This window comes from Erithacus rubecula (assembly GCF_903797595.1).
Source record: "Erithacus rubecula genome assembly, chromosome: 8".
NCBI classification, from domain to species: domain Eukaryota; kingdom Metazoa; phylum Chordata; class Aves; order Passeriformes; family Muscicapidae; genus Erithacus; species Erithacus rubecula.
This window is the reverse complement of record NC_136659.1, coordinates 14682691-14709624: the sequence shown is the minus strand read 5'-3', so window position 1 is coordinate 14709624 and position 26934 is coordinate 14682691. Positions and strand designations below refer to the sequence as shown.

General features: G+C 37.2%; 1 protein-coding gene across 7 annotated transcripts in view; it reads right to left on the bottom strand.

The window, feature by feature from the left end:
• Positions 1 to 26934, bottom strand: part of ZNF385B (zinc finger protein 385B) — a 145964-nt gene that overhangs the window by 90317 nt on the left and 28713 nt on the right. For 4 of the 7 annotated variants that reach the window (XM_079310360.1, XM_079310363.1, XM_079310365.1 and 1 more), the window contains exon 2: positions 25873 to 26175. In XM_079310360.1, the coding sequence (XP_079166486.1) occupies positions 25873 to 26173 (301 nt within the window). In that variant the 5' untranslated portion in view covers positions 26174 to 26175. Of the gene's footprint in view, positions 1 to 14776; positions 14897 to 19104; positions 19615 to 25872; positions 26176 to 26934 lie in introns of those variants that run through there. The other 3 variants (XM_079310368.1, XM_079310364.1, XM_079310362.1) reach the window with 3 other exon arrangements.

Below are 26934 nucleotides of genomic sequence, written 5' to 3'. Positions count from 1 at the left end.
TGCCACCCTTTTGGCAAAGTACCAACATACTGCAGTGCATGACAGGAAGCAGATTTATTCCCATAAAAACATAACTAAGCTTCTAATTATCATACAGAAAACAGATAAGAATCACATTATTTTTAATACAACAGACATGCATATGCATTTTTAAAAATTTCAAAATACCATTCAAATTAGGTTATTTCAACATTATTACTAACTAAATAAAAATATCAAAGTGTAAAACTATTTCACTAAGCCTTCCCGAATATAATGATTATTCCTGAGGGCTATTTCACTATTATCCGCCATTCAACCCAGTTTCCCAAAGCACTGATCCTCTGAAACTGCACAGAAGCCAAAAGAAACTGCAGATACTGTGTCCTTGGGAAAATAGGCCAGCTGTCTTTCTGCAATTCTTCAGCTTCACCTTAGTTTAAGTCTGAGGTACCCTTAAAAGAAATCACAACCCAAACTGTTTAAATGAATGGTACAGAACCACAGTTGCAATCACCTCTGCTTATACAGTACTAATTTAGGCTGCCCTGATAAGATGGATTATGGAAACAATTATGGAAAAACCTACAAAGTGAATGGTGCTCATATATGCCCAAATTGTAGGTGACACTACATGACAGCTTTTGTTGAGCAAGCCAGTTCACTGGGGAAGCTTTGTGCACTGGCACACAATGAAACATGAAGAGCAAACATCCAGGACCAGATGAAATAAAACCAGCTGAATGAGGTGGGCTCTGTAGTACAGCCAGTATCCCCCTTAGCCACAAAACATTTTGGCATCTAGCAGCATTTAAATTTAATGGAAAACTGAGACAATTTACTTTGTCTTTTAAACATATAAGGACCCTCTCCTTGAAAAAGTTTTCCAGATGAATGAACACATCATGTCTCTAACAATGTACAAAATTATTCCCACGAATCCTTCACTTTGCATATGTATGTCTGGCCTGTTGGGCTCAGCAAAAAATAATAGTGGACATCAGTCAATATTTACCAGTTTAAAAAATTCATAATAATTGTGTTCTTAAATAGAACGTTGAAAGTTTAGAAAGGCAGTTTTAATTTAATTGATCAGAGGGCCACTTTCTGTAAATGAGTCAGTTTATGAACTCTGCTCATTTTGACAGCTGTAGAACCATAATAAACACCTGGGAAAAATATCATAATGACTACCAAAATATTTAAAATTTCAATAAGATATTTTCTATGTCTCCTTTAGAAACAAATTATAAATAATAAATTGATATAAATAAATCTATAAATTGATTATATAAATAAACTATTGTCTGGACAGATAAACTGTGTAGCTTGAGTTTGCTATCTGCTCTACAACATTGCTGGCTAAAACAAGTACTTCAACAAGTTCCTTCACTTAGTGAAGAGGAAGTATGAGAAATAACCTCACCTGCTTTCAACGTCCCTACAATTATTTAATCAGGCTATTATCTTACTATTTCTGTAATTTGCACACACTTTAGGTTTTCTTAAAAAAATGAACTTCTACAACAAACACCACACATACAGGTAAATGAGTTTTTAATTTGGCATCTCAAATCATTAAATATATGTTGCACGTGAGAAAATAACTACTTTAGAAAGGAGTATAGGTTTCATATAAAAGATAACCCACAGAAAGGAAGAGCCTGCATAATTAACTCAATGTCAAATCCTATAAGCTAAGAGCTCACATCCTTCGACACCATTGTGAAGGATACAGACCACCAAAGCATATTCTATCTTTAGTGGGTTAACCTGCACAGGGCAGCCATTCTCAAATACATGACAGGAAAAAAGTGAGTACCTCCTGAACCTAGAAAAGCAACCTTACAGAAAATTTCTGCCATCTTTGGAAATAAATTGAACCTTCAGCCAAGCAATTCTCTCCCATAATTGTAAATAAACATAAGATTGGCAGCAACAGAACTGTGAAATACAGTAGTTCCATGTTAAGAAATCAGCAAAAAGGTAAATGAGTATTTTGTTTTTGGAGATCTCTGACATCAGGCACACAAGTGCTCTTCTGTCTACCCCTCCCAAACAGTTCATTTGTTTCAGTCAGCATTGCTGGGTCTTGACAAGAGAAAAACTGACTAATGAGACAAGTGTTCCTTACCAGAGCCAGATTTTGGATCAAGACTGAAACCTGAGAAGCAATGAAGAGCCAGAGCAGCTTTGTAACAGCCCTTCACATAACTTTCTATTTTCATATATGAACAGAGTGACATAAAGACCAGCACAGAAATGCATCTTGCAACCTCACATCCACTTGTTGAGGAAGACAGATATCCTCACTTTTCCTTACAGAGCAGTGGACACCATCCATCCATAACAACTCACACAAAGAAGAGCACAAAATAAAAAACACATCTGACATTACAGGCTGTAAATCCAAACACAGAGATTGAAAAACAGCATAACAAACTCTGGTCATCTCAATCACCTTGAATCTCACTATGAAAAAGCAGTATGTTTAATCTTAATTAAGATTAATCTTCAATCCTCAGACAAGAGGGGCTTTATAAACAGAGACAGAAATGTGATCATCTCAATCTACTCAGCACTTGTCAGGCTGCAGCTACAGTACTGTGTACAGTTCTAGTCCCTACAAACCAAGAAAGGTGTGGACAGAGTAGAAAGGTCCAATGAAGGCCCTTAATGGTGATCCAAGTTCTGGAGAACCTGCCCTATGAGGAAAGGCTGAAGGAGTTGGAATTTTCTTCCTGGAAAAGAGAAGGCTTGGGTGTGAACTCATAACAGAATTTCAGTACTTAAAGGACAGTCAAAAAGAGGATGGAGGCTTTCTCTCCACGAGGATCCAGATGGAGAAGACAAGGTGTGAGGAGTATACTGGGAGATGCTTCATCTTTTCATGACAGAAAATTACAGTGAGATGAAGAATTCACTGCACCAACCTCCCCAGGAATATGATGGAATCCTCATCGCTGGAGGTTTCAAGATGTGGACAAGCTGCTAGATAATCTCACCATGACTCCCCTTCCCAGGAAAGCCTGGACCAGATGGTCTTTCAAGATCCCTTCCAACCTGAGCTATTCTCTGATACTATGATTAACCAGCTTTGCAAGAATATGTCACAATAAAGATTATAAGTATTCTCATATAAGCTGATGATACTAAAAAGACATTTAAAAAAACAAATCAATGTAATTGATCTTTGTGGTGTCTATCCAGGAGATATTTATCTCACCAAAATGAAGCTATTATCAAATTTCAGTTTTTACATACATAATATTACATTACTCTGACATGTTCTTCCATCTTCCCTTCATTTCATGTGAACTTTATTACAATATTGCCTACTGTTTTACTTAATTTATCTCCTCTCTGTTATGTGTTAGCATAAACGACATCACATCATTTCCTCTCTCTTATATGTTAGGATAAAAAGCTAGACCATAATAAATTCTCAGCCAAGAGGTCTATACCTGCTTTAAACCCTTTTCTGTGCAGTAGAGAGTTAGCAGCACTGGCACTTAAAGGAGAAAGAAAAAGGCATCATAAAAAATTTGTGGTAAAATATACTGGCTCAGGAAATGAAAGACTTGCTCATTAATACAAGAGTCTACCTTAAAACATAGACATAGCTTCCTGCTCAGACATCTTCAAATAATAAATCAAGTGGATGTGCTGACTACTTCAAAGACCTCAGTAACATAGAAGAGGTCAAGGGTTCACTTTAAACAGAGCATTAATACTGGTCACAATAGATGGAATTTTTATATAGAAGCCTCTACATATTATCATTAATCTTACTTGACCTGAAACAAAATAACCTGTAAAAATAGAAGTCCTATTTCCCCCTTTACACCTTTTAAAATTTGTTGTTTTATTTTTATTTTTGTTCCTTGCCTGGGCAAAGCAGAGGTCATACTTAAGCACACTTAACCACCTTACTGAAGAGAATACTAATGTGCAAGCTACCAAGAGCAGATTTATTTACATAATTTAAATAATTTCAAATAAAGTGAATTCCCCAAGCTTATTTTACTTTCTATATATATATTATATTATGATATATGATTATGTAGTTTCTTAGGGCTTTTTACTCAACTTTTTAGTAAGAACAAAACACTTTATGCTTTAACAAAATTTCCCCTCATTTTGATTGACTTCAGGATCTGTCCATCAGGAAAGGAAAGAAAAAAAAGAGGTAAACGCTAATCACAGCTCTGATCCTCTTTGTTAGAATTTTGGGAATCATACTCCTTTTACTTAATCAAGTAGCTGTAGAATGAAAATCCTCATCTAACATCAAGACTTTCAAACCGGTAAGGGAAAAATATTTCAGAAAGTTTCCCCATAGTAGCTACCGGCAAAAATCTTAATTATGCTGAAACTGTGAGATCTATTTTGTCTTCTTTTTTTCTATAATGAATCTTCATTCTGAAACAGATACGGTTGTTTGAAAAATTCCAATTACATTATCCCTTAGTGCCTCTTGATCTTATGCAGACTGCTCTCATAGTTAACATTTACAAGAGAGCAACAGCCTCTTCATCTATAAAACATCCAAGTTTTAACAACATTATGTATGAAGGTGAAGTTCACTATGCCATGTGGGAGCTGAAAATCAGATGTATCTTAGCAGTAGCTACATGAAATTCTGCATACTGGCTTTTATGTCTGGATTTACAGAAACTGTGACAATTTTAAAGTTAGTTAATGATCTGGCACAAAAGATCATTCTCTGAAGTTATTCTGAAGCCCTACTAGCCCAAAAGAATGGCTTCCTATCCAGGCACAAGCATCCACAGACAGGCAAAAACATACTCTGCCTTACAAGCCACACCAGGAGTGCCATGGTGAGAAACAGCCTGGTTTTTACATCAGCAAGACCAGACTCATTTTTTCCCCATCCTCATCAAACTCCAGCTTCTTTAAAAATGTCTATTAGCTAAGTGTGATAATGCATATTGTAATTCTAGATGACTTCCAAGTCATAAGATTTGAGAAATAAATAATTTAATGCAGATGAATTACATTTCAGTCTTGTCTAGATTTTACAGTTACTATGTTTTCATTGATTCTACACCTATGCAAGTCAGAATATATATTGAATGTTAAGAGAGTGAACAAAATCTTAAGAGTTTATTTTTCAACTCTACTTTACTTTCCTTTCTCCTTGACTGGAGACAAACAGAATTGTCCCACAAACTCATCATTTGAGTTTAGAAACCATTAACTCAACCTACAAGGTCATCAAGATAAGAACAGAATCAATAGGATTGTCCTTCAGAGCTCTTTTCAGATATGGCTAATAAGTCTCTACAGCACAGTCTTACATACTGTCTCATTTTTAGTCAAATATTTACCCTGGTTGCAGTGCAACTTCTGGTTTGCTTTAGAATCTGTCAGTGTTCTGGTTTTGACTATAGCACCACTTCATGCATCTGGTAGGACCATAGTGCTGTAAGGCCATGCTCAGTGTACATAACACCCCAATCAAGCCCAGGTAATGCACAGCTTGCTGAAGAGAATGGGAAAATAATGCTCAAATAATGGAAGACAGCATCTGGATATTGTAATTATGACCAACTATCTAAGCCAGAGTGAAAATCTACATTAGGGTTGATGTTAAGTCATTAAACAGAAGTGCAGAAATTAACTCTCTTGGCCTGCAGCCAATGATGATTCCTCTACTGCACAGCCTGAAGGAAGGCCTGCACTCTGAACACACCAAAACCTGCTGCACAGATGAGTGGTGGGAGAACACTCGCCACTAGATAATGACAAGTCCTGGCATAGCTCATGTTTGGATGATGAACTTTTAGGGCTCTTTGCAAAGCAGTCTCTCCACCCCAATGTCAATCCTTCTGCCACTAAAAGCGAGCATCAACCTATTTTCTCACAAGAGGAAACACAGATCACACCTCCTCTTTCCCTGACATAAATAAACCTCTTAATGCTGAAAATACAAACAAGCTCTGCAAACAGGAGCAGCTTCCCTTTAATAAAGTCAGAATGTTGGTACTGCCTGAAAAGGGAGCAAGTGCCAGCAGTGCCAGCACAGTGTGCCTACTTATCATGTGCACACCCTGAAACAGCCACTGCTTAATGACACACCAGAGAAAACATTTGAGAAATTGATGGCAACACCTGCCATGGATGCAAATCGGCCTACCTAGCTTCTGTTTTCATATACCTTTCATATACAGATTTCCTTTGGCAGCATAAGAAAAAACAGGGTTATCATCCAGGCACAGGTCATTTCACCTGTGCAGAGAAGCTTTGTGATCTGTTGCACTTGAATAGATGCAGAACAGCCTTTATCTAACACATTAAACAAGGAAGGCTGTCACTTCTTCACAAATGCAGCTAAGGACCGTCCTAGTCATCCTTCTACATAAAAAGACAACACAAAAATGGTCAGTAATCCAGTATCCCAGCTGAAGCCACCTTTGTTCATAAGGAGTACTCTCTGGAGGGAGCTTTTCTGATAGCATGTGAGTCTGAAACTCCTCCAAGATGCTGACAACAATAAACAAGTCATTCTCAGCTGGCAAAAGTGGAAGTAACTTCAAGGCTTGCTAAGGGCCATAAAGGTCATTAATTAGGCTGAAAAAACCAAATATCCAAAGCCCCACCACAATGCCACAAGCATGAGAAAAAGACACGCTCAACTTTGTTGCTTTTACTTTTTCAAACTTTCCTTGCAATTTCCTCCTGTACAAAGGAGAGAAGAACTGCAAGTAAAAAATTATCAAAATATCTCCAAACAATTCTAAGGGCATTTGCTATGACAATGGTAAGTAGCAAATAATATCAGATATAATATTTTATGTGCACTTGTTAAGTTATCAAATAATTTATGTTGGTTGGAAGACAAATAAAATTATAGTTTTATTTACAGCCACAACATACAGTCGCAAGCAAAACTGCTAAAGCATCATTTACAGTTATCAAAAGTTTGGGCCTTTGACTTTCAAAGTGCTTCCAGATGTTCCTTCAAAAAGTGGGGTTTTAGTAGTTTATGCTAATTTTACAAAAAAAGTCATATTTTAAACAGCTGAAAGTAAGATGTCACATTATTTTATGAAAGACTTCCGGGTATTTCATATCTCTCTCAGTGACTTCAACTAGCTTGTCATTTCCACGCCTGCTAGATTCTGTCATCCTGAATTTTGCATATTCCAAAGCAAAATTCTAAACTTCCTGTGCTTGGACATAACAGGATATAAACTAAAATAAGAACAAAACAATTTATGCTGATTTTATGGATATACAGAACTCCAATTGTAACTCCTTGAAATAATTCATCACTCCTGAGATGTCTAGTGTATCACTTCTTCACCCACCTCAGTTTTGTAGTCTGGAATTATTTTTAGTTATTTTTTAATGCTACAAGTCCATATACTATGTCAAAGCACATATATCCCTGTAAAAATAATAAAATTAAAGACTGCTGATATAACCCATTAGACAAAAGACAAAATAATTTCTGAAAAAAAATCCAATCATGCTTGGAACAACATTTTTAATGTAGCAAATAACAGATAAGGAACTTCTTCATTTTTAAAAGCCCAGTTATAGAAAAACAGGTATTGAAGCAGTTCCATATGCCCATAAAAATGCATGCAGGACTTGATTACTTTTACATTTCTTTTCTGTAATATTTTATTCTACTTCTTTTGAATACCTCCTTGGGATATGGTCTTGTAGCCACTTATTTTGTTGAGTAACATTCATGTACTTTAAATGTTTTTACTCTCAGACGTTGCTTAGGATTTACTTCCTTTTTCTGGTTTTTTCATTATTGAAGTATTTTAAAGCATTTCAGAAGTTTCCTGAGATACAATCTTTAGGTCCTCCTATAAAAATAGCAGGGCCTTTTCTTATCCTTTTCTATACTACCTCCATCTCTCAACATTTGGAACAACTGTGTTCTTCCTAGAATTGCTTAGATTTTATTTGCTTTTGGTTTACGAAATTTATTAGGTGTGAAATATTTTATTGCCTTATTTACTGGCTTCAGTGTCTTATTCTGGGAAAGCAGACAGATCAGCTACAGGCACCCCTAAAGACAACAATATTAATGACTCCAGCTGATGTTTCTACTTTTCCAGCCAATGGAAATGTGAGCTGTTCCTGCAAGCAGCATGCTTCCTGAAGCACTGCTCCAGCACACTCCAAGTGTTCACTGCCTGGAGTGAAGCCAGACATATATCCTGGCCTGTTGCACAGAACTGCAGAAGACACATTCTGATCATCACTTACCAAAGGAAAAAAATAATTTTTATTTTTCATAAGCTGGGCTACTCAACATAAAAAACTAAATTTCCCCCATCCAGAAATATCAAATTGGTCACTCAATTATCAAATTAAGAACTGAAAAGGAAATTTAGGGAACAAGTGTCTATGACCAAGAAATTCAACTTCCTCTTTGAACACAGAAAAATAGGTTCACAACCTCAAGAAATGTTTTGTGCTACTGCCTCCTGCCAATTACTGAGCCATCCCAGTGTGCCACAGAGCCCTACCAGCAGTCACTCCAACACCCTTGACAGTCTATCTCAGATGTTTGCATTTCATTTATCTATGGTATATTGACCAAGTAAATATGTAGCACCATCCCAACATGCCCAGAGCAAAATGTGGTTTAACAGCATTAGACAGATGAAAAGAAAGAATAGGCACTGTACAAGGACACTGATCATGATCACTACAAGCCTGTGTTAAAAACTCCAAATTTAAGTAAATAATATTTTTGCTGAAGTATAATGAAAGTTTAAGATCCAGCAAGCATAGTTTGGACACTCTGCATTTAACATTAAGGACCTGCCAGGAAACCTGTGCATTTGCAACATGCACCACAACTTGAGATGGTAAGATATCAGAGAGCTCCTGGCTCCCTATCTGCTCCTTCATAGCCTGTTAGACTGCACACTCATTTTCTGAGGGTGGTTCCTTGACTCATTCTTCCTTTTCAAAAGCAAATGCCCTCATGGCTGAGCTTTTCCCACAAGGCATGTAAAGAAAACATCAACTTGTGTAAGGAAAAACACCAAATTTTATAGCTGTCTGGTTAATATATCAGCTGCATCATGGTTAGCCAAATTAAAAAAAGGATAACCCTGTGTAAGTCAAAGACTGTCCTAGAGGACAAATACATTCAATATGCAGCAAAACAGATTAATGGTCAGGAACCTCCTCTTCTTGTTTTGTCCATATATTAGACATTTTTCTACTGTGATATTATCAGGCATTGCCAAACAAGCACTCAGTTTTGTGGGAAACATCAAGAAAACAATTTGAGTTTAGCAGAGCAATTTTTCCTAGATCACCCTATTCTTGTTTGCACTATTGTCTTAATGCCTTATGTTTCAAAAGCAGATTTTAAAATGTTGGGAATAAGTATTTTCCATAATTCTTCACAAGTCCAGCACAATAGAACTGTAGCTCTTAAGACATATATATAATACAAATAAACATTCATTTCATTATGGTAGCATAAAAAACAAGCTCCAAGCAAAATACCTCTCATTTGTAAAGATGATTGTGACTAATCCCATACCAAGATAAGACCAAAGATTTTTTTAAGAAAACAACAATTACAAAAAACTACTGCATAATCTAAAATCTTGTTTAATTTTTTTTTTTTTTTTTTTTGCTACAAGGCTATATTGAACAATTAAGTGATTTTTTTTTCCTGTCACGAAATCAAGACAAAGTATCTATGAATTTAAGATTCCCTTACTGGACATTAATTTTAGGTAAGTATTTTTCATTATAATTCAGCATATCAATTTTTTTCCAAGGCATTTTATTAAACGTTCATGCTCCACATCCCTTCCAATTCTTATTACCATTTTCATATCCTATGGTGAGGCTGACAAAAAACAGTGTAGATTTGACAACTATAAGCAGAGGAATCTAGCAAGAAATTACTATGCAAATGTGTCTGGGAGAAGATAACATTAATAAATATTTGCTGATGGGCCTTTGCTCCAGTAGGTGCCACATTTATAATGAAAATTTAACAGTTGTTTAAGCCAAAGATCAGAAGCCTCAGATGTACATGGCACTGAGAGATGATGAAAGAGGAAAAACACTTCCACGTGTTGTCATTTTAGAGGAACCAATCCAAGCTCACTAAGTTTATCAAAAGTTGGAAGGAAAATATTTTCTTCTTTCTATAAATGTTTTATTCACAAAAAAGAAAAAAAATTCTCAGCTTTTACTAGCAATCTCAATTAAAAAGGTCCATTAAAAATAATAGTTGTTTACAAAAGAAAAAAATAAATCAAACCTTCGAAGTTAGATGTTAGTTAATTTTGCAGCTACAGGAATGCAAACCACAGGAAAGCACAACACACTTTAATTCAGTTACAAACTCTGATAGTAAAAGAAAAATCTAAAAAGGGGAGAAAATACTACCATATGATTACATAAAATTTGAACTAAAAGAGTGTAAGATGATGTTTCAGAAAAAATAAGTTACTAACCTGAGGTAACTCCTTGACTTCAGAAGAAGAAAGCAGAAGGAAGGCTTACTCAGTAGGAGAAAAAGCAGGCAGTTCAGGAGTGACCAACTTTCCCAGACATTCAGTGATGTGCAAAAGAGAATTCTACTTCTGTTTTAGTTTGAGCATTTTCACTTTAGATACTGCTACAAACTAATGCTCTTTAATTCAAGCCATGTTGTTTCTGGATTTATTCATGGACAGCACTCTCAAAATCTTGAATAAAGGTACACATACCCTGGCCCAAAAATGAGAAAAGCTTAGATAAAGATCAAGTTTCAAACAAACTGCAGAAATAAATTCCAAGCAATGCCGAAATTCATAGAGCCTTTTCATTCCCACTTCTGTGGGAGAAAGTTTAGCATCAAGAAAAATTTTTAAAAAGCCATATTCTGGCAGCACACTCTCTGGAATCAAAAATACTGAACACCAGCTTGCTAAGTATTAGAAAGATTAGTGTTAGTATTATAGTCACAGGCTTAGCAGCAAGCCTGTTAATAGTACATCTTGTCAAGATACTTCTGTGCAACCCAACTGTAAGCATTTAACCTAAAGTAAAAGGGTAAAACAGGAAGGGATTGGTTTTCCAAACAAATTAGTATGCTTATGCTATGTTTCCCACTCTTCCCACAAAGTACAGAAAGAAGTCTTTGTGGATAGATGGATGTAGCTGCTGGGGACATACTCCAAAGGAGATAAAGACATTCCAAGGAAAACAGTCAGAATATAAATCTGGATGATATTATCCCTAAACAATACAACAAAGTGAGAAAAAAGACAATGGGTAATGAGCATGTATACAAAAAGATAAAAATTCAACAAAATTATTTACATGGTTAGATTACAGATATTCTAGTTCCAAACCCTGGCTAAAGCTGTAAGGAAATGTCTGTCAGGTACATCATATACACAATGTCTTTACAAACTAATTAGATTGTCTATTCTCCACTTTCTGTCCTCACTGAAGGTATACTTTAGATCACTGAAAACTTTTGAAACTACTACCAAGAAAATTAGGCAACATGATAAGCACACATCACATACAAGAAATCAGATAAAGCTATGCCAATACAAACCCTACATCAATATCAAGCAAAAATTCCATGCATTTTTTCTTTTTAAATTGGTAAAATAACTTTGACTGACAAAGTTCACTGTACATCCTGGATGGTACCAAGCAGTGGACACAGAGTTGCTACATAGCTATCTTAGTATCTAAAACTGAGTATTAGAAACAGAGTCCAACCTCTACAAAGGAGCAAAACAAGCAGTCCTTACTATAAGCAAGGAATTTGACCTGGAAAAATACTCTCACTCTCTTTTCACAGAGAAAAGCTTGATCCTGCCAGATGAAAATAACTAGAGGACAGGAAAAGACAGCAAAAGTCCAGAAAATCTTGAGAAGTATCAGTATCATACTTCTTACTTGATGCAAAGAAAGAGAGCTTTGTGAACTCACTCCTGGTTGAAAGAGTATTTGTTCCAGTTACAAGTATGTCATGCAGACTTTAAACACCAGAACCCAACAGCCCACGACTGTGGAGGCAAAGTTGTCTTTCTGATTCATTGGCGAGTCACTAAGGCCACTGATGTAAAATCATGTTATTAAAAAAGTAATACATAACCTTTTCAAATGTTACACAAGCTCTGCTTGTAATTGCATCCTTAATACAAACAGTGTCAGGCTTGAAATCAAGATTCTTTGCCATTTTATAGGAATGCATCTAATCATGGAGGTTCTGTAATAGTAGAGGGATCTCCTAGCACATAATCAGAAAATTCAAATTTCAGTAAGATGCAGTACCTAACTGCAAAGGTTTATTTAAACAACTCAACAGCGTAAAAAGTAAATTCATCACATCCTGAAGTCCTTAAACTGAACTTGAATGTGTCTCTAAATAATGTGTTCAACTGCTGATTTATTGGACTTAACAGCAAAAACTGGCATATTTGGGAAAACAATTTCTTCTCCTGAAGGAATGAATGCTTTGAGATTATTTTGTCCAGTGTTGTAGAATAGATAAGGCTTGGTGATTCCTTCAGTCCTCAGACCCTATGAGCCCCAGCGGATGCACTGATTCTGACTTTGTTTATACCAGAACTGTCACATTAGACCATACATAGCTTCAAATGTGATGACTTCCAATTTTCTTGGTAACAAGTTAATTTTGATTAGTGTAACAATAATAATTTTCCCATTATTTTCAGTTAATTGGTAGATGTCCCTTCAGACCTCTCTTTGCACTGGCAGCTGATTGCTCCATACCATCATGTTCCACTAGCATTCAGCAACAACATCAAAGCAAAAAGAAGAAAAGGGCAAAAAAAGTTTGTAAGTGATTATGGTTCCTCAAAGGCTCCTCTTCTGTGTGTCTGCACTGTTAGTGGCTGTTGTTCTACCAAGCATGCAAGTCCTGAAACCTTGAATTTGCATAACAATTTCTCCTGACCTAAGAACTCTAGTAAAAGTAGGCAGAAAACAACATGTTCATGCAATAGATGGCCTAGAAAATAATATACTGAGTAAAGGGATTTCAATTTCTGTCCAGGTAGCACAGCAGCACAGCAGTTTCTTGCTGTTTATCATCACTCAACTGCCCACTAAAAGCTGCTATTTTGACACATTATAGGATATGTAATTTCTTGCTACCTGTATTTGACCACTCAAGACAGAATGAAATTTGCCATTTTTCATCCAGGCTCCGTGCATGTTCCTTGGTTGAGGAGCCTATGTATTTCTTAACTCCTAGTCCTTCCAGCAGTCTGCTTTTGCCACAGAGGGGTCAGTGTTGAAGAGGCAAGGCAGATGCTCCTCGAGAGGGGACAGAGCAGCTCCCCTGGGCACAGTGCACAGCTGCTGGCTCTGAGAATTGATCAAATGGGAAGGGATGAGACTCCGAGCAGCAGAACAGACTGCTAACCTGCAACCAGCAGGAACAACACAGCCCTGCTCTCCACTCTGCAGATATTTAATTTATGAATGACAATTCCTGAGATTAGGAGTCTTATCTTTGTTATTTAAAGCAGTTAAAACAGCTTTGATGCATTGCATCAACCTTGCAAAGGGATGACTTGAAGCAGTCAGGGTAGTGTGTTATCTATCAAAGCACCAAGCTTCCAAATGAGGAAAGAAGTATAAAGTCAAAATACTTTTAAAATACAGATAGCTTTATCTGCCCTATTCATCCACTGATTTCAAATCTGGATAATCATAACAAGTATCTTTGAATCAAAACTGAAAATACAAATAACCTCTGAATTTAGTCTAAGGAAAAGTATGTGCCTGGCATTCCATCACCTATCAACAATTTAAGCAAAAAATAAGCACATTAAGCATAGATACAATGCAATAACTAATAACCAGAGCACAAGTCTAATATACACTTAACAGAACAATGTAAACTCAAACATTTTTTCTGCAAAGGTCATCTGAAAATCTCTGGAAAAAAATTTTTTGAGGAAGATTGAAAGCAAAAAAGACCATTTTGCCTTGAAGGAGAAATGCTCATTAGATAGGGTGAATTATTAAAATGAGTGATTGCAACTGTTAAAAGGACAACAATATTTTTATTTGTTTCTGCCTGATTTATCCTTGTTTCTGTCAATAGCTATCAAGAACAAATCTAGAACTACACCACTTTTGATTCTTTATAACCATGTTTAAGTACCCAAAACCTAGGGATGTTTTCATAAGTATTTATTCCCCAGACAGTACACCCCTGATCTTCCAGCTTTGGCTTTTCTCAGTGTCTCAGCCTTAACTCAGCAGCCAAAGTGACTGAAAAGCTTAAATCCTATTTTCAGAAGTAACCTGGGTACAAAGGAGCTAAGTACTGTTCATGTTTCCTTAAAAAGAGCTTACTACAATGATTACTCAATATACCAATTTTTGCTGGTTTTACTTACTAGAGATGCATCAGGCTCAAATGGTACCACTAACAAAGCTGGCCACAATACATGAATTGCAATTCCTGACAATAATCTTCAATCCTTTCCATCTAGTCTGTTTTTTCTTGATGAAGTGATTTCTGTGTCTCTTTATCCAGATGTGCCATTCTAAAGCCTATGAATCTTCCTCACCTCTTTATTTTCATCATGTTCCACTTAAGTTTGATCGCCTCATAAAACAAGCGCCTCAATTTCTGCTCATATTTAAATGCTCAGTCACTAAACATTGCAGGATGCAATCATTGCAAACACTCAAGGTTGAGCCAGAGGAGACACACGTGTGAAAGTTTTGAATCCAGCTTGAGCAGAAAAACAGACAATTTTAAGAACTTCCTATGTGGATTTCTTACCTCTCCTCCATCTCTCCACCCCTACTATGAAATATCCTGAAGAAAATGGAGACCCTCAGGCAGAAGTTACAAACCCAGGCACTGTGTTTCAATTTCTGCCATCACAGAATGCCTGAAGCAAGCAAAAGGGAAACTTGCACACCAGAGACCTGCCCGGTCTTTTACAGCTCAGTAAAAATATAAACAGTACCAATGTGACCAGCTAGCAAAACCAAACAAAAAAATCCAAAACTGAATCACAGTAACCTCAGAAATCCCTTGACAATGTAACATCCTTTCATCCATCTGAACACAGGTGACCTGAACACAGATCTCCTACACCATCCCAAGCAACCCATACACTAACAAGCAGAATTACCAAAGGCATTGTGACATAAATTCTTGCCCGGTCTGACAGTTTCACAAGTTGCTTCAAGGGAAAATTTTGTCCACCAGCTTTCATACTCAAGTAGCTCCTGTAACACACTATATGAATTTTAAAATCTTAATCCTTAAGGAAGCTGTATTCCTCTATTCATAGAGTATTAAAAAGACTTCCTCATCCCATCCCAAGATCTGCACTGCTCAGTCAGAGACACAAACACTTCAGTCTAGGTCTTGAACCTACCCAAGGCTAAGGAATTTAGCTTTTCATCTGCCCTGACGGCTGGCATCAGTACAAAAGGACGCTCCTTACACCTCTGGAGATCAAAACATAGCCAGCTTTCCTCACTTCCAACTAGAAATTATTATAAGAAACATCCTTAAAGGAACAAAAAAGCATAAGTGAAAGAGGGAAGTTAGTTAATTTTCCCTTCAGAGTTATGTTATGAGCACTGCTCAAAATCTAACAGAACAGAAAGCATATATAAAAAAAGAAAAAAAAAAAAGACAATTTCTTGGCTGAACATTCTGGGTAAGACCTCCAGATATCTCTGGCTCTTAAAACTACAGACAGGAAAAAATATATAAACTTGAGCTTCAGTAGTAAAGCTTCAACAGGGCTGCTACAGTGTACTACAGTTCTCAGTGCACTCAGCTCCTCTGCCAGGATTCATCAGTGACCTGAACTAAAAAAAAAAAAAAAAAAAAAAAAAACAAAAATCAAACAAATTTCAAAATTTCTACCGAGAGCTTAGCTAGACTTGGAAACCAGAGTGAAGTGACTAACATGGAATTGCTCACAACATACCACTTCCCCAATAACTTATTTTCCTTTTAGCTTAGTGTCCTCTTCTTCATAACCTCCTTGTAAAGGAATCTTGGCAGTAGAGAAGCTGCTACCCCCTGAACACTCCCAAAATGCAAAAGATCACCATACTTTAACACTGATGTTTTCCAAAGGAGAAGAAATTAAAATTACAGTGCCATGTGATAACTGACAATCTGATACAGAAATGGCTAGAGAATGGATACAGAAGCAATAGAGCTCCACAGCAGGAAGTGAATTAGTTTTGTCCAGCACAACAAACACACCAAACCTTGCCTCTCACTTGAACTACCAATATGAAATAGCAGGAGCAGAAACATGTAGAAATTAAGACACTTGGAAGAAGATGTTAAATCTTTAAGGGTAAAAGGACTTTGCAAAAGCCATCTTGGAACAAAGAACCAGTCAGATTGAAGTTTGGCAAGCTTATATTCATAATGATACAAAGAATTATCAAAGAGTACACACACTGAAGAACAGCAAGCAAACTTATTCACAGGTCCTAAAATGACAACAATATATATTTAAGCTGCCAGTATGCATCTTCTGCATGACTTCAGAAGCATCCAAATGTGTTTTAGAAGGATCTTTGTTGAAGTGTGACTGCTGTGCTTTCCAAGTGCTTGTGACAAAAGGCATTTATCTCCATAGCCTCTACTCCTTCTCCTCCATGAGGACAGAATAATAATTTTAAAAAAAAAGGGTGCACCAGCCTACATTTGCTTCTTAACAGAACTTCTGGGAACTATGACTTCCAGCTTTTTCTTATCCCAGGAAGGTATAACACTAGGTGGAACAGGATCTCACCTCAGCACTTAACAGAAGAAACATTACCAACTCTAGAGCCAACCACATCTTGCACAAAAAAAAAAAAAAAAAAAAAAAAAAAAAAAAAAAAAAAAAAATAGAAGCAATGTCAAATTTTGCTCCTTGCAGACAGAACTGAGCAAATAAGCAAATATTGTATCAATTAAAAAGGCTTATTTCAGGATCAAGTCAGAATTGTGAAGATGTAGATTCAAAGCAATGCAATTTTAAAGTGCCTGTATACAAGGGAGAATAATGTAGGCTAGAGAGAGCAACCCAAGGGAAGTGTACAATGTCAACCACCTTAACCTTTCATCAACCAAAGCTCCTAGTGAGGGAAGGGTCACAAATCTGGCATAGCTAGAAAAAACAAAAATGTGCCAAGAATGAGACACAGGTTATAAATAAGTTGGTTCATCAATTTATGACTTATATGGTTTAAAAAAGGTTTTACAAAGGTTTTAGTAACGATTTATTTTAACTTCTATAGATTCCTGAAGAAAGGGAAAAGTTTGTAACATATTCTAAAGCTATCTAAAAATCATCCTGAATGTTTAGGGTGCTTCATATACGTTTTTCAAGTGCATCTTAACCTTAATCATTAAATAAGCACATAGACAAAATTAGCATTAAGAGACAGCAATTTTACATGCCATGCAAAAAAAAAAAAAAAGCAAACAAAAATTTTTATCAAGTATAAAAAGGTAACAATTAATTTAATAATTTTATGTCATGAATGACAAATGTTTCCTGAAATACTACAACAAAATAATCCCAAAATTATATCAGCAATGTCAGGAGTTAGGTCATTTGGGAGAACTTTGTTTTATTTGCATCTCCCTAGGATCCCCACCACAAACTGCTTTTTTGTTGGGAGGTGTTGTTTTGGATTTTGTTTGTCTTTATCTCCAAAGAACACCTTAGCAGAAGCTATCAGCTTTGACAGAACACCAAAATGCTGGCACTGAACCATAAATTGACCATTACCATAAAAAGAACTGCTAAATGAGAAACTATGTGCTCAGTATAAAACTAATTTCATGCTTTCAAAAGCACACAGTGGCTTCTAGCAAGATAGTGGCCCTGGGACTTGCAAAGACAGATTGGCTAATACAAATGGTGTGTGCTCCTGATGCAGTCTGCTTAGCCAAGCTTTACATGTACTGGCAGTAAATGGAAATTCTCGAATCTTCTGTCAAACAAATACACACTTATCTATAACTTTGGAGCTGAAAGCTATAAAACAGCTGCCTCATAAATATATTTAGCAGGAAAAAGCATGAGCTGTCCTAGTTCCTCAGAAGAAAAAAAAAAAAAAAAACCAAAAAAAAAACCCACAGCAGTCTTTACATAGTAAGCATAGACATTTCTATAGCAAGCAAGAAAAAAAAATAGATATTTTTGAATATATTTCCTTGTTTTATTAAAAACATTATTATCAGCATACACTAATACAATCATAGGTGGTCTCACCCCACCAACTCAATATTCACATAACAGCAGTGCTTAATAAGTAACTCAGCTGAACTAATTTTTTTTGTTCTGCTATAGGTGAAATTCTCAATAAAACCCCCTTTTCTTCAACACACAAGTACAAAGTCTGTTTAATTTACGATAATACTCTCAAGCTTAAAGATTTACTACTAGAACTTCACAGGCTACCTTTAGCACACTATCCGTTCCCTGAAATAAAACTTGGTGCACTAAATCTCAAATTTAACTGGTTAGGGAGAAGTGACAGTAATTTTATATCCTTCTCAAAGAAAGCTGTCAGTGCAAATGAATTACTGGAAGCTGTCCTGGGCATGACAGATCATAACTTTTAATATTAACAATGACATAGAGATCTAATATGTCAAATCCAGTGTACAATTTATTTCATTCCTTACTTTTCTAGTTTATCAGGAGAATCTGACAGCTCTTGTGTTTCACACATCATTGTAACTATACTTTGAGATTTAACAAGCCAGAAATCAAGCTCTGGTAAGAGGTGTTTATTCACACTGCTAATAAGCTTCTTTCCACAACAATAACACAGCATCACTGACATTCAAAAAACATTTTAAATGCATAAGAAATCACCTTCTGGAAAGATACCCTCTGCAAACAGCAAGCAAAGAAAGGGAGCTTGCCACTTATTTAGTTACTTTTAATACTGAAACAAGAAGGAAAAGGTGCATTATATGCATTGCCATTTTTATCATCCTTTCCACTGGAATAACTAAAACAGAAATGCACTGCACATAGAAATTATGCCAAACATGTAAGCATCCACTCAATGTCGTAGCACAAAGCAATTCAGTGAAGTTTAATAGAAAAAAAACAGACTCACCTCTACTGGGAAGCCCACTCCACATTATGGCAATATTATTTAAGCAGGTTAAACAGCAACCAAGTTACATAAACAAAACTTCCAGTATGTGACCAATATGATCTACGGTGCTACAGAGTGTTGGCTCCAGCCCTGATCATCTGTGTGACAGTTCACTGCTATACCAGAGCAGCCTCCAACCTTCCCAGATGCCGGCTTATTGCACTGCTCATTGAAAATCCTTCACACGCTGGCAACATTTTAGGGAAGGACAAGCACACTCTGAGTCATTTGTAAAGAAAGCAAAGCAATTTCAGTTCTGTATCTTCGTGCGTACCGAAACACAGAGCACTGTCAAAGTAGAAGTCTGCCTGAAATTATGCTGAGAATCAGGCAACCCAAGCCTTCATTATCAATGCATGGAATCAGCTACAGAGATCAAATTCAAACAAACCATAAAAAAATAAAAGGATGTGATTATGAAAGACTCTACAGCTTCAGCTCCAAACCACACAGAACGAGGAATCATCTATCTAGACTGTGTAAATGTTAAAAATAGCTCTGTCTTTTTTACAATGAACACGAGACAGAGGAGAATCAGCAGCCTGTATTGTGATGAGGTTCATTATTGGGGGGGGGGGGGGGGGGTGGTGAGGGAAATACAGCAATAAAAATTAATGATTCCTTACAGATTTTCTAAATAAGATTAATTCAAAATTATGCAAATGGAATAAGTATTTTTAACCATGTAACAGACAAAGTCTATTGCATATTAAAACCAGGATATCTATTTAAAAGAATAATACATATTTGGGTGAAAACATTTAGAATTCTGACCCAACAAAGACCTGCACAGTTTAGCAGATTAACAATTTGTATCAAAATAAAATTATCATTAAAACCATGACATTACATGACCAATGCCTTCATTCTTCCCAAAACAACAGTAATTTTAAGTTACTTACTATGAAAAAACTCCATAGCTTATTAAATTCATGCTATTCCTATTCCCACGTGGACTTCTCGCAATGTACATCTTTTTTATCTTTTTGGGTTCTTCATAGGTTTTCTTTCCCCAGAAAGGTAAGAGAGCATGTGTTGCTGTGCATACTCACACCCAGCATAAGACAGATCTAATCATAACCAGGCTTTCAAAAAATGGAAAGACATGGGAGTTTTTTGTTATATTACCTGTACAGTTATCCAAAGATACTGCTGGGTCATGAGGCAACTACAGGAGAAATTTTGACACAACCTGATCCCAGGTGAGAAAATTACTAAACAGAGAATTTATCAGTTTTCCTTTCACAAGGCAAAAATAACAAACAAACCTGACTACATTATTTTGTTTCTTCCAGTAGTTTTAATACAGAAATCAGGGTTAGAAATGCACATGGATAAAAATGTCTGATTTTATAGATCCCTTTTCATCTCAGCTGTCTGTGCCTCTAAACTCTGGATCACATCTTTCAGTGAGACAGTGAAGAAATTTTTGCTGCAACATCAACTCAACAGATTCAAGAGGCTCCAGGCCATGCCCAAAGTGGTTAAATGACAAGGGACATGCTCCCAACTGAAGCAGTTGTGTCACCACCACTCCCGCAGCCATTCTCAGCTTGAAACCATAGCTGGGGAGCAGCTGTATAACTCGGTCCTAGACTCCAGAAGATCTGATTTTCTAGTGTCTTAAATGCTGCTTTTTTACCACAGCATAACTGCCTTTGAAGAGAGGTTAAACTGTTAAGGAAGGCATTTTGCTACGAGAACATATTTATGCCAAGTAGCAGCAAAAGGTCCCAAATATACTGTTCAATTTTATATTGGAATCCTTCCACATTCCACCCAAAGGACCACCCCCTATAAACCATTTTTTCCACAATAGGTACGAACTTTTTTTGTTTGCTTATTGTCATTTCATGTGATCTCATCTCCAAGAGAATGAGATGGAGTCTAGAAATCAATAATTGGTCCGATAACATTTACCAACTTCAAGGAGTTATGGTTTTCAATTGGCCATTAGGCAATCAGGGAATTTTGAATGTTTTGTTTTGATGCAACTTATCAATTACTTTAAAACAACTAACCTCAATAAAATAATGATTTCTCCATGTTTTTCCTGAAGACTACCAGTGAGTATGCGTATCATCTACTCAGCATTTCTTATTAATTTTACCAGTACTTTCACAGTGCAGCTACTCAAAGAACAGAATATGGATACAGTGTGCAGTCATTGGCAAATAAGAAACCAACTTTAATGTCAGTTCTGGACCTTGATATTATCTCTCATCATCAGCATTTTGTGAGGAGTACCAAGTGCTCAAAAGGAATACAATAAATCTGCCTAATTTCTGAGCAGCTAATCATAATCCTGATGGGTCACTTCAAATTCAGCATATTCTACATTTTTATGATGACATCTGTGAAAGAAAAACAGCAATTGCTTATCATAAATACATTTCATACTGTAAGAAAGATGTTATGTGCCATTACCTATCTCTTAAGCAAATGGTGGAAGAGACTCAAGTGATGCAAAGAATGTAGCACCATCTACCAAATGCAACCTTGTCCAAGAGACCACTGAATAAGAAAAAGAGTCAACACACCCTCCAGCAAGAAGTGAAATACTAAGAGTTTCTCAACAGCTCAGTAAACTAAGTTCTATTATGGGCATGTAACTCTTTTTGTTATTATTTCTATTATGCTGGACACAGTTTTGCATTTTAGCAAGAGTCTAATATATTACAAATAGAAAAACAGATTTTACCTAGGACAGCAAAGTGTGGAGCAACCTCACTCTCATGGGGGAGAGAGAGGGGGAAGCCCTGAGGAGTTGCTCCACTTTGTGCCCCCACAGAAGCAGCTTCCTTGGAACTGCCTTCTAAAAGGCCAGGCAGCAGAACAAGGGCTGACCTACTAGTCTAAAAAAGGTATTGGTCCAACACAAAAAAAGAGTAAGCTCACAGTGCTCTCTACAGACTCATGCATTAATTTTCTAGATATGCATACACACATTTAATAGGATTCAGGTCACAAACTTGTTCAAGATACTTTTAGTTGCTACTTTGCATTCCTCTGAGTACTTGCTGGAAGAATTCATAAAGATGTTCTGCAATAAAAATCAGATTACCCTTGTCTTTTTTTAGATTAATGAAAGACAAACATTGAGAAGGAATTCAGGACCTAGATCAAGAGGCTTAAAGTAAGAAAAATTCTGTTCTCCATTACATTGGCACAAAGCAGTCATAGATGGCAACTAAGTTACCTGTCAAAAAGCCAGATAAAGCTTGGTCCAGATAAGGATTAAAACCTACATACAAAAAAACCTGTGTTCAGGTTTAGATTCTTCTGACAAAAACCAAAGAATGACTCCACTGAAATGAGAGCAGTGCACAGCAGATTCATTCTGTTGTAACCAACCATCATTTCATCCTGCACTGATCTGGTCATCTGGCAAGCTAATTTTGTTCACAGTTTCATTAAAAAAAAAAAAAAAAAAAAAAAAATTAAAAAAAAGAAGAAATGAAAGAAAGAAGCTGTAATCTGTGGAAGAAGACTTGCCTAGTCCATACTCCCTTGTTCTTCTCCCATGTCCAAAACTGTTTTACCTTCCCCCTTCCACTACCAGGCACCTGATTCAAGTCACAAACACAAGTCATAAATGTATGTATTTATTTTGCTGTATTAAACAAATCCCTGGCTGTCATTGCTGAGAAGCAGATCACAAAACTGTGTCTTTATAATGCCTCAGGAAATCAACTGTGACTATTTCCTCACTATTGCACTGTTAACATGATGACTTGTAGCACTGCTCCTTGCAAAGAGTCATGGTGTAGGGTCCTGCAGCATTTCCAAAAGTGTCCCTGAAGGTCAGGGATTTCAGGAATAAAATGCAGCACATCCTGCCATCCGGATCACACCTGCAGCCAGACCTGAAGATCACCCGGGCCCGAACACACACCTGCTCTTTAGAGCAGCCCACGACCCAGGCAAAAGGGACTCTCGTTCGCCCACTTTTACTGCTCCCATGTGGGCAAAGGAGAGAGAAGCGGGAGACAGCACCCCGTGGAGGAAGCAGTGAGAATTCGCGGGGCAGACCCGGTGCCGGGGCCGAGGAAGCAGCGGGAGAACAGCAGGGCCGTGTGGGCACAGCCCAGCCGGCTGCGGGAGAACAGCAGGGCCGTGCGGGCACAGCCCAGCCGGCTGCGGGAGAACAGCAGGGCCGTGAGGGCACAGCCCAGCCGGCTGCGGGAGAACAGCAGGGCCGTGAGGGCACAGCCCAGCCGGCTGCGGGAGAACAGCAGGGCCGTGCGGGCACAGCCCAGCCGGCTGCGGGAGAACAGCAGGGCCGTGAGGGCACAGCCCAGCCGGCTGCGGGGAGAACAGCAGGGCCGTGAGGGCACAGCCCAGCCGGCTGCGGGAGAACAGCAGGGCCGTGAGGGCACAGCCCAGCCGGCTGCGGGAGAACAGCAGGGCCGTGCGGGCACAGCCCAGCCGGCTGCGGGCAGCCCCGCAGCCCCCGGAGCTCCGGGCCGGGCGCTGGGCCCGCGCTGAGGCACGGCCCGGCCTGCAGCGCCACCGCGTGGGCCGCGCCGCCGCAAGGTATTCTTACCAGGACCTGGAATCCCAGCTATCAAATTTTAATAAACTCTCCAAATTAAAAGAACATTTTCTAACAACTGAGGTCCACCCGCCACAGAGAGGACCACCAAACAGAATGAGTGTGAAAATATGTCTCATCTCCATTTATAAGAAATATTAGCAAGTGTCAGGGAGAACTGGAGTCAGTGATCAAGTTCTGTCACACAGAATCAAGACAGTTCTGGCAGGTCTGTAATTCTGGTTTCTGGAGTGTCAATGAAATTTTATAGTCACTTATATTTTACAGTCACCTCATTTTCCAGTGGGAATATTATTGATTTCACATTTATTTTTTGAACACAGAAGAAAACTCCAGCCTAACACTGGCAGGAACTTTTGCAGAAAGTTTTCTAAGATGTGCTGAACTGCTCACTAGGTGCTTTTTTAGAAGGGTGCAGCTATAACAGCGAAGTATGAGAGGGGCTATTTGCTTCCTTGCATGTGCAATAAAGTCTATTCACCGATGAGGTGAGATTAATATAATTGCTCTCTTACCATCTGCACAATGAGTTCTGTTTACAATGCTGGCTGAATAAATGGGAAAGGAAGACTTCCACTACAAGAGGTAATAACACTCCAGAGGACATGGATTAAAACTGATCTTAGATAATGTCAATTTATATGAAAATTAATTTCTAGTTATTTTTGGAAAATGTTCTTTGAGAACTACATCTCAGTAAATCTTGTTCTCCCACTGGTTCTCAAACAGTATATTAAATTGTTTAGGTAATCACTGTAATAACAAATTGTCTATTGTAAGGCATTTATTTCTTTTAAATGCTATGAACACATCTCTCAGCTCTGAAAAAAGAACCCTTATTTCAATATGCACTAGATAGACCAGCATAACTAGTACACAACTAGGATATAATCTAATATAGAGATTGATTAGTAAAGTACAAAGAAACATGAGTTTTAACTCCCAAGCTATGCAGTAACCCCAAAGCATGTGCTCCAAAAGATGTGATTGTATTCTGAGCATCAGAGCATTCTCTGAATAATGGTGCCAGAGCATCAGCTGCGATCCCCAGGAATGATGGCAAAGGCATCAGATGAAGGGGTTTGGATAACAAAAAGCAACAAAAATAGAAAATGTTTTTATATGTTTGCATTGTAGATCCACACACAGAGGAATCTTAAATCAATCATGTATCAGATATTCAGTTATTTTAAGAAAGCATACAATTAAGTAATCTAGATGTTATTTAATAGGAATTTAATCTTTTGAATCACAGGCCTTACACAAGTGATACCCTTATACTATTTTGTTCTAAATCAAACAAAAAAGTACCACAGATTTCAAAACAAGTAAAAATCAGTTAAGAAGAAACAAAATCAGAAAAAAATAAAGCTGAACCCTTCAATGCAGTTTGACTGTTTCTATATGAAATGAAAGCAACCAAAACCAGTGTCTTAATGTAGCAAATAAAAAAAAAAAACCAATTAAGAAAGCTTCTTGCAAGAAGATTCAAGATCTGTAAGATTTTTCTCATGTAGCTATGAAGTGAATCTAACACTGCAATAAAAAAAAACAAATTCCCCCCAAAAACCAGAAAAGCATATTATGTACTTTGTATCTTCACATTATGCATGCTAAATGCATTTTGCCCAAGACTTTTGTTTTGCCTAGTAAGTAAAAAGTCTTATTTTGAAACACTTCTTACTTAGATGTCTCTTCCAACCTAAACCGATTCTATGAATGAGAGTAGTTAAAAGCCAGAGGGATTAAAGCAGAAAGAATGAAAGGCCCAGGCCTGTAAATTCCAGCTCTCCTCCTCCATCGTTCCACTACCAGATTTCATTTTAAAGTTTCTCCTGTACACATAGCATCCCTCCAGAAGTTTCTCTTGGGAACAAAAACAGATGACAAGATGTGTAAGCATTTGGATCCTCAAGAGTTACTTTTAAACAGATCATATTTCAAGGTCCAACACATAATGGAATACTGCCTGGAATAATGGAATATTACCTCAATACCACTTGTCTTCACATGAAAATAAATACAACAGTAATTCTGAACATGGCAAAATATTATTAACTACTATATTAATCTATATTAAGTTTAATGGTTATGTTGGGTGGAAAAGGTAAAGTTTAAAAGCTTCCTCAGAACTTTTGACCAAAATCCAACATCCCAAACTAATTATGTACCTGTGCTTGTACTTGCAAACAAAGTGCCAGGAGCTGTACTTGTAGGGAGTTTTCCATTATTTAGCTGCTTCACTCTTTTCAAGTGAGATTTCCCGTTATAATGAACTTGAGCTTGGGCTGCAGAGTTCAGCTGTATATTGCACACTTCACAGAAGGAAAACACTATTTTCTTTTTTTCTTTGCTTAATTGATAATCCTGTCTGTCATTCCTTAGTCCTTTTTCTTCAAAGACCCGTAGAACAGCTGGTTGATTCATAATCCCATCTTCAATGATGTGGTCAGGACTTAATGGACGCTTCATACCTACAAAGAAAACAGACAAAATTGTTACTAGACAGCAATGAATTCTTACTATTAAAACTCCATTTTCTTCTTTTTTAAATGCTATAATGCATGACCCAACGAGTTCTAACAAATAAGGTTCCAAACTGCAGAGGCATTGCTTAATACAGAAATAAATGCATTTGTGACACACCACAGAGTTCAGAAATAATAAGGTGGCAATATATCACAGTCTGTGCACAGCAACTTGCAACAACTCATTATTTTGTTCTGCAAGCTCTCTATTTTAAAGCAGATTTATTATTGCATCTGTAGCAGAGGTTAAGATTATTTTCAAATACATTTCCTCTGCCTTACTAAACACCGGCTCCAGAGCTTTTTACTTTCCAATGATCATAGCAGTTCTCACCGTTTCAAATAAAATTGTTCAACAAAAAGGATGACAATAAGAAATGTTATGGAAACACTGGATGATAGCAGACTGTTCAAATGAGACTAATGAAGCCTTTCCATTTCTACATACATCCAAATCTTCAGCTTCATACAAATGTTGTATGTTATCTATATTAGCCCATCAATACCTTCACAACTCAAACTATTGTATAGAGCAAAGTCAGCTAGATGTTAGTCTTGTGCCAACTACACAAAATCATAGTAAATGACAGTCCCTAAACAGCAAGCCAAGACCCTGAAATACTAACTTGCCCTAGAAAATAAAAACCTCATCATCAAGCTGCACAAAGAACAGTTTTATATATATAGGGGGAAAGTTTGCATTTC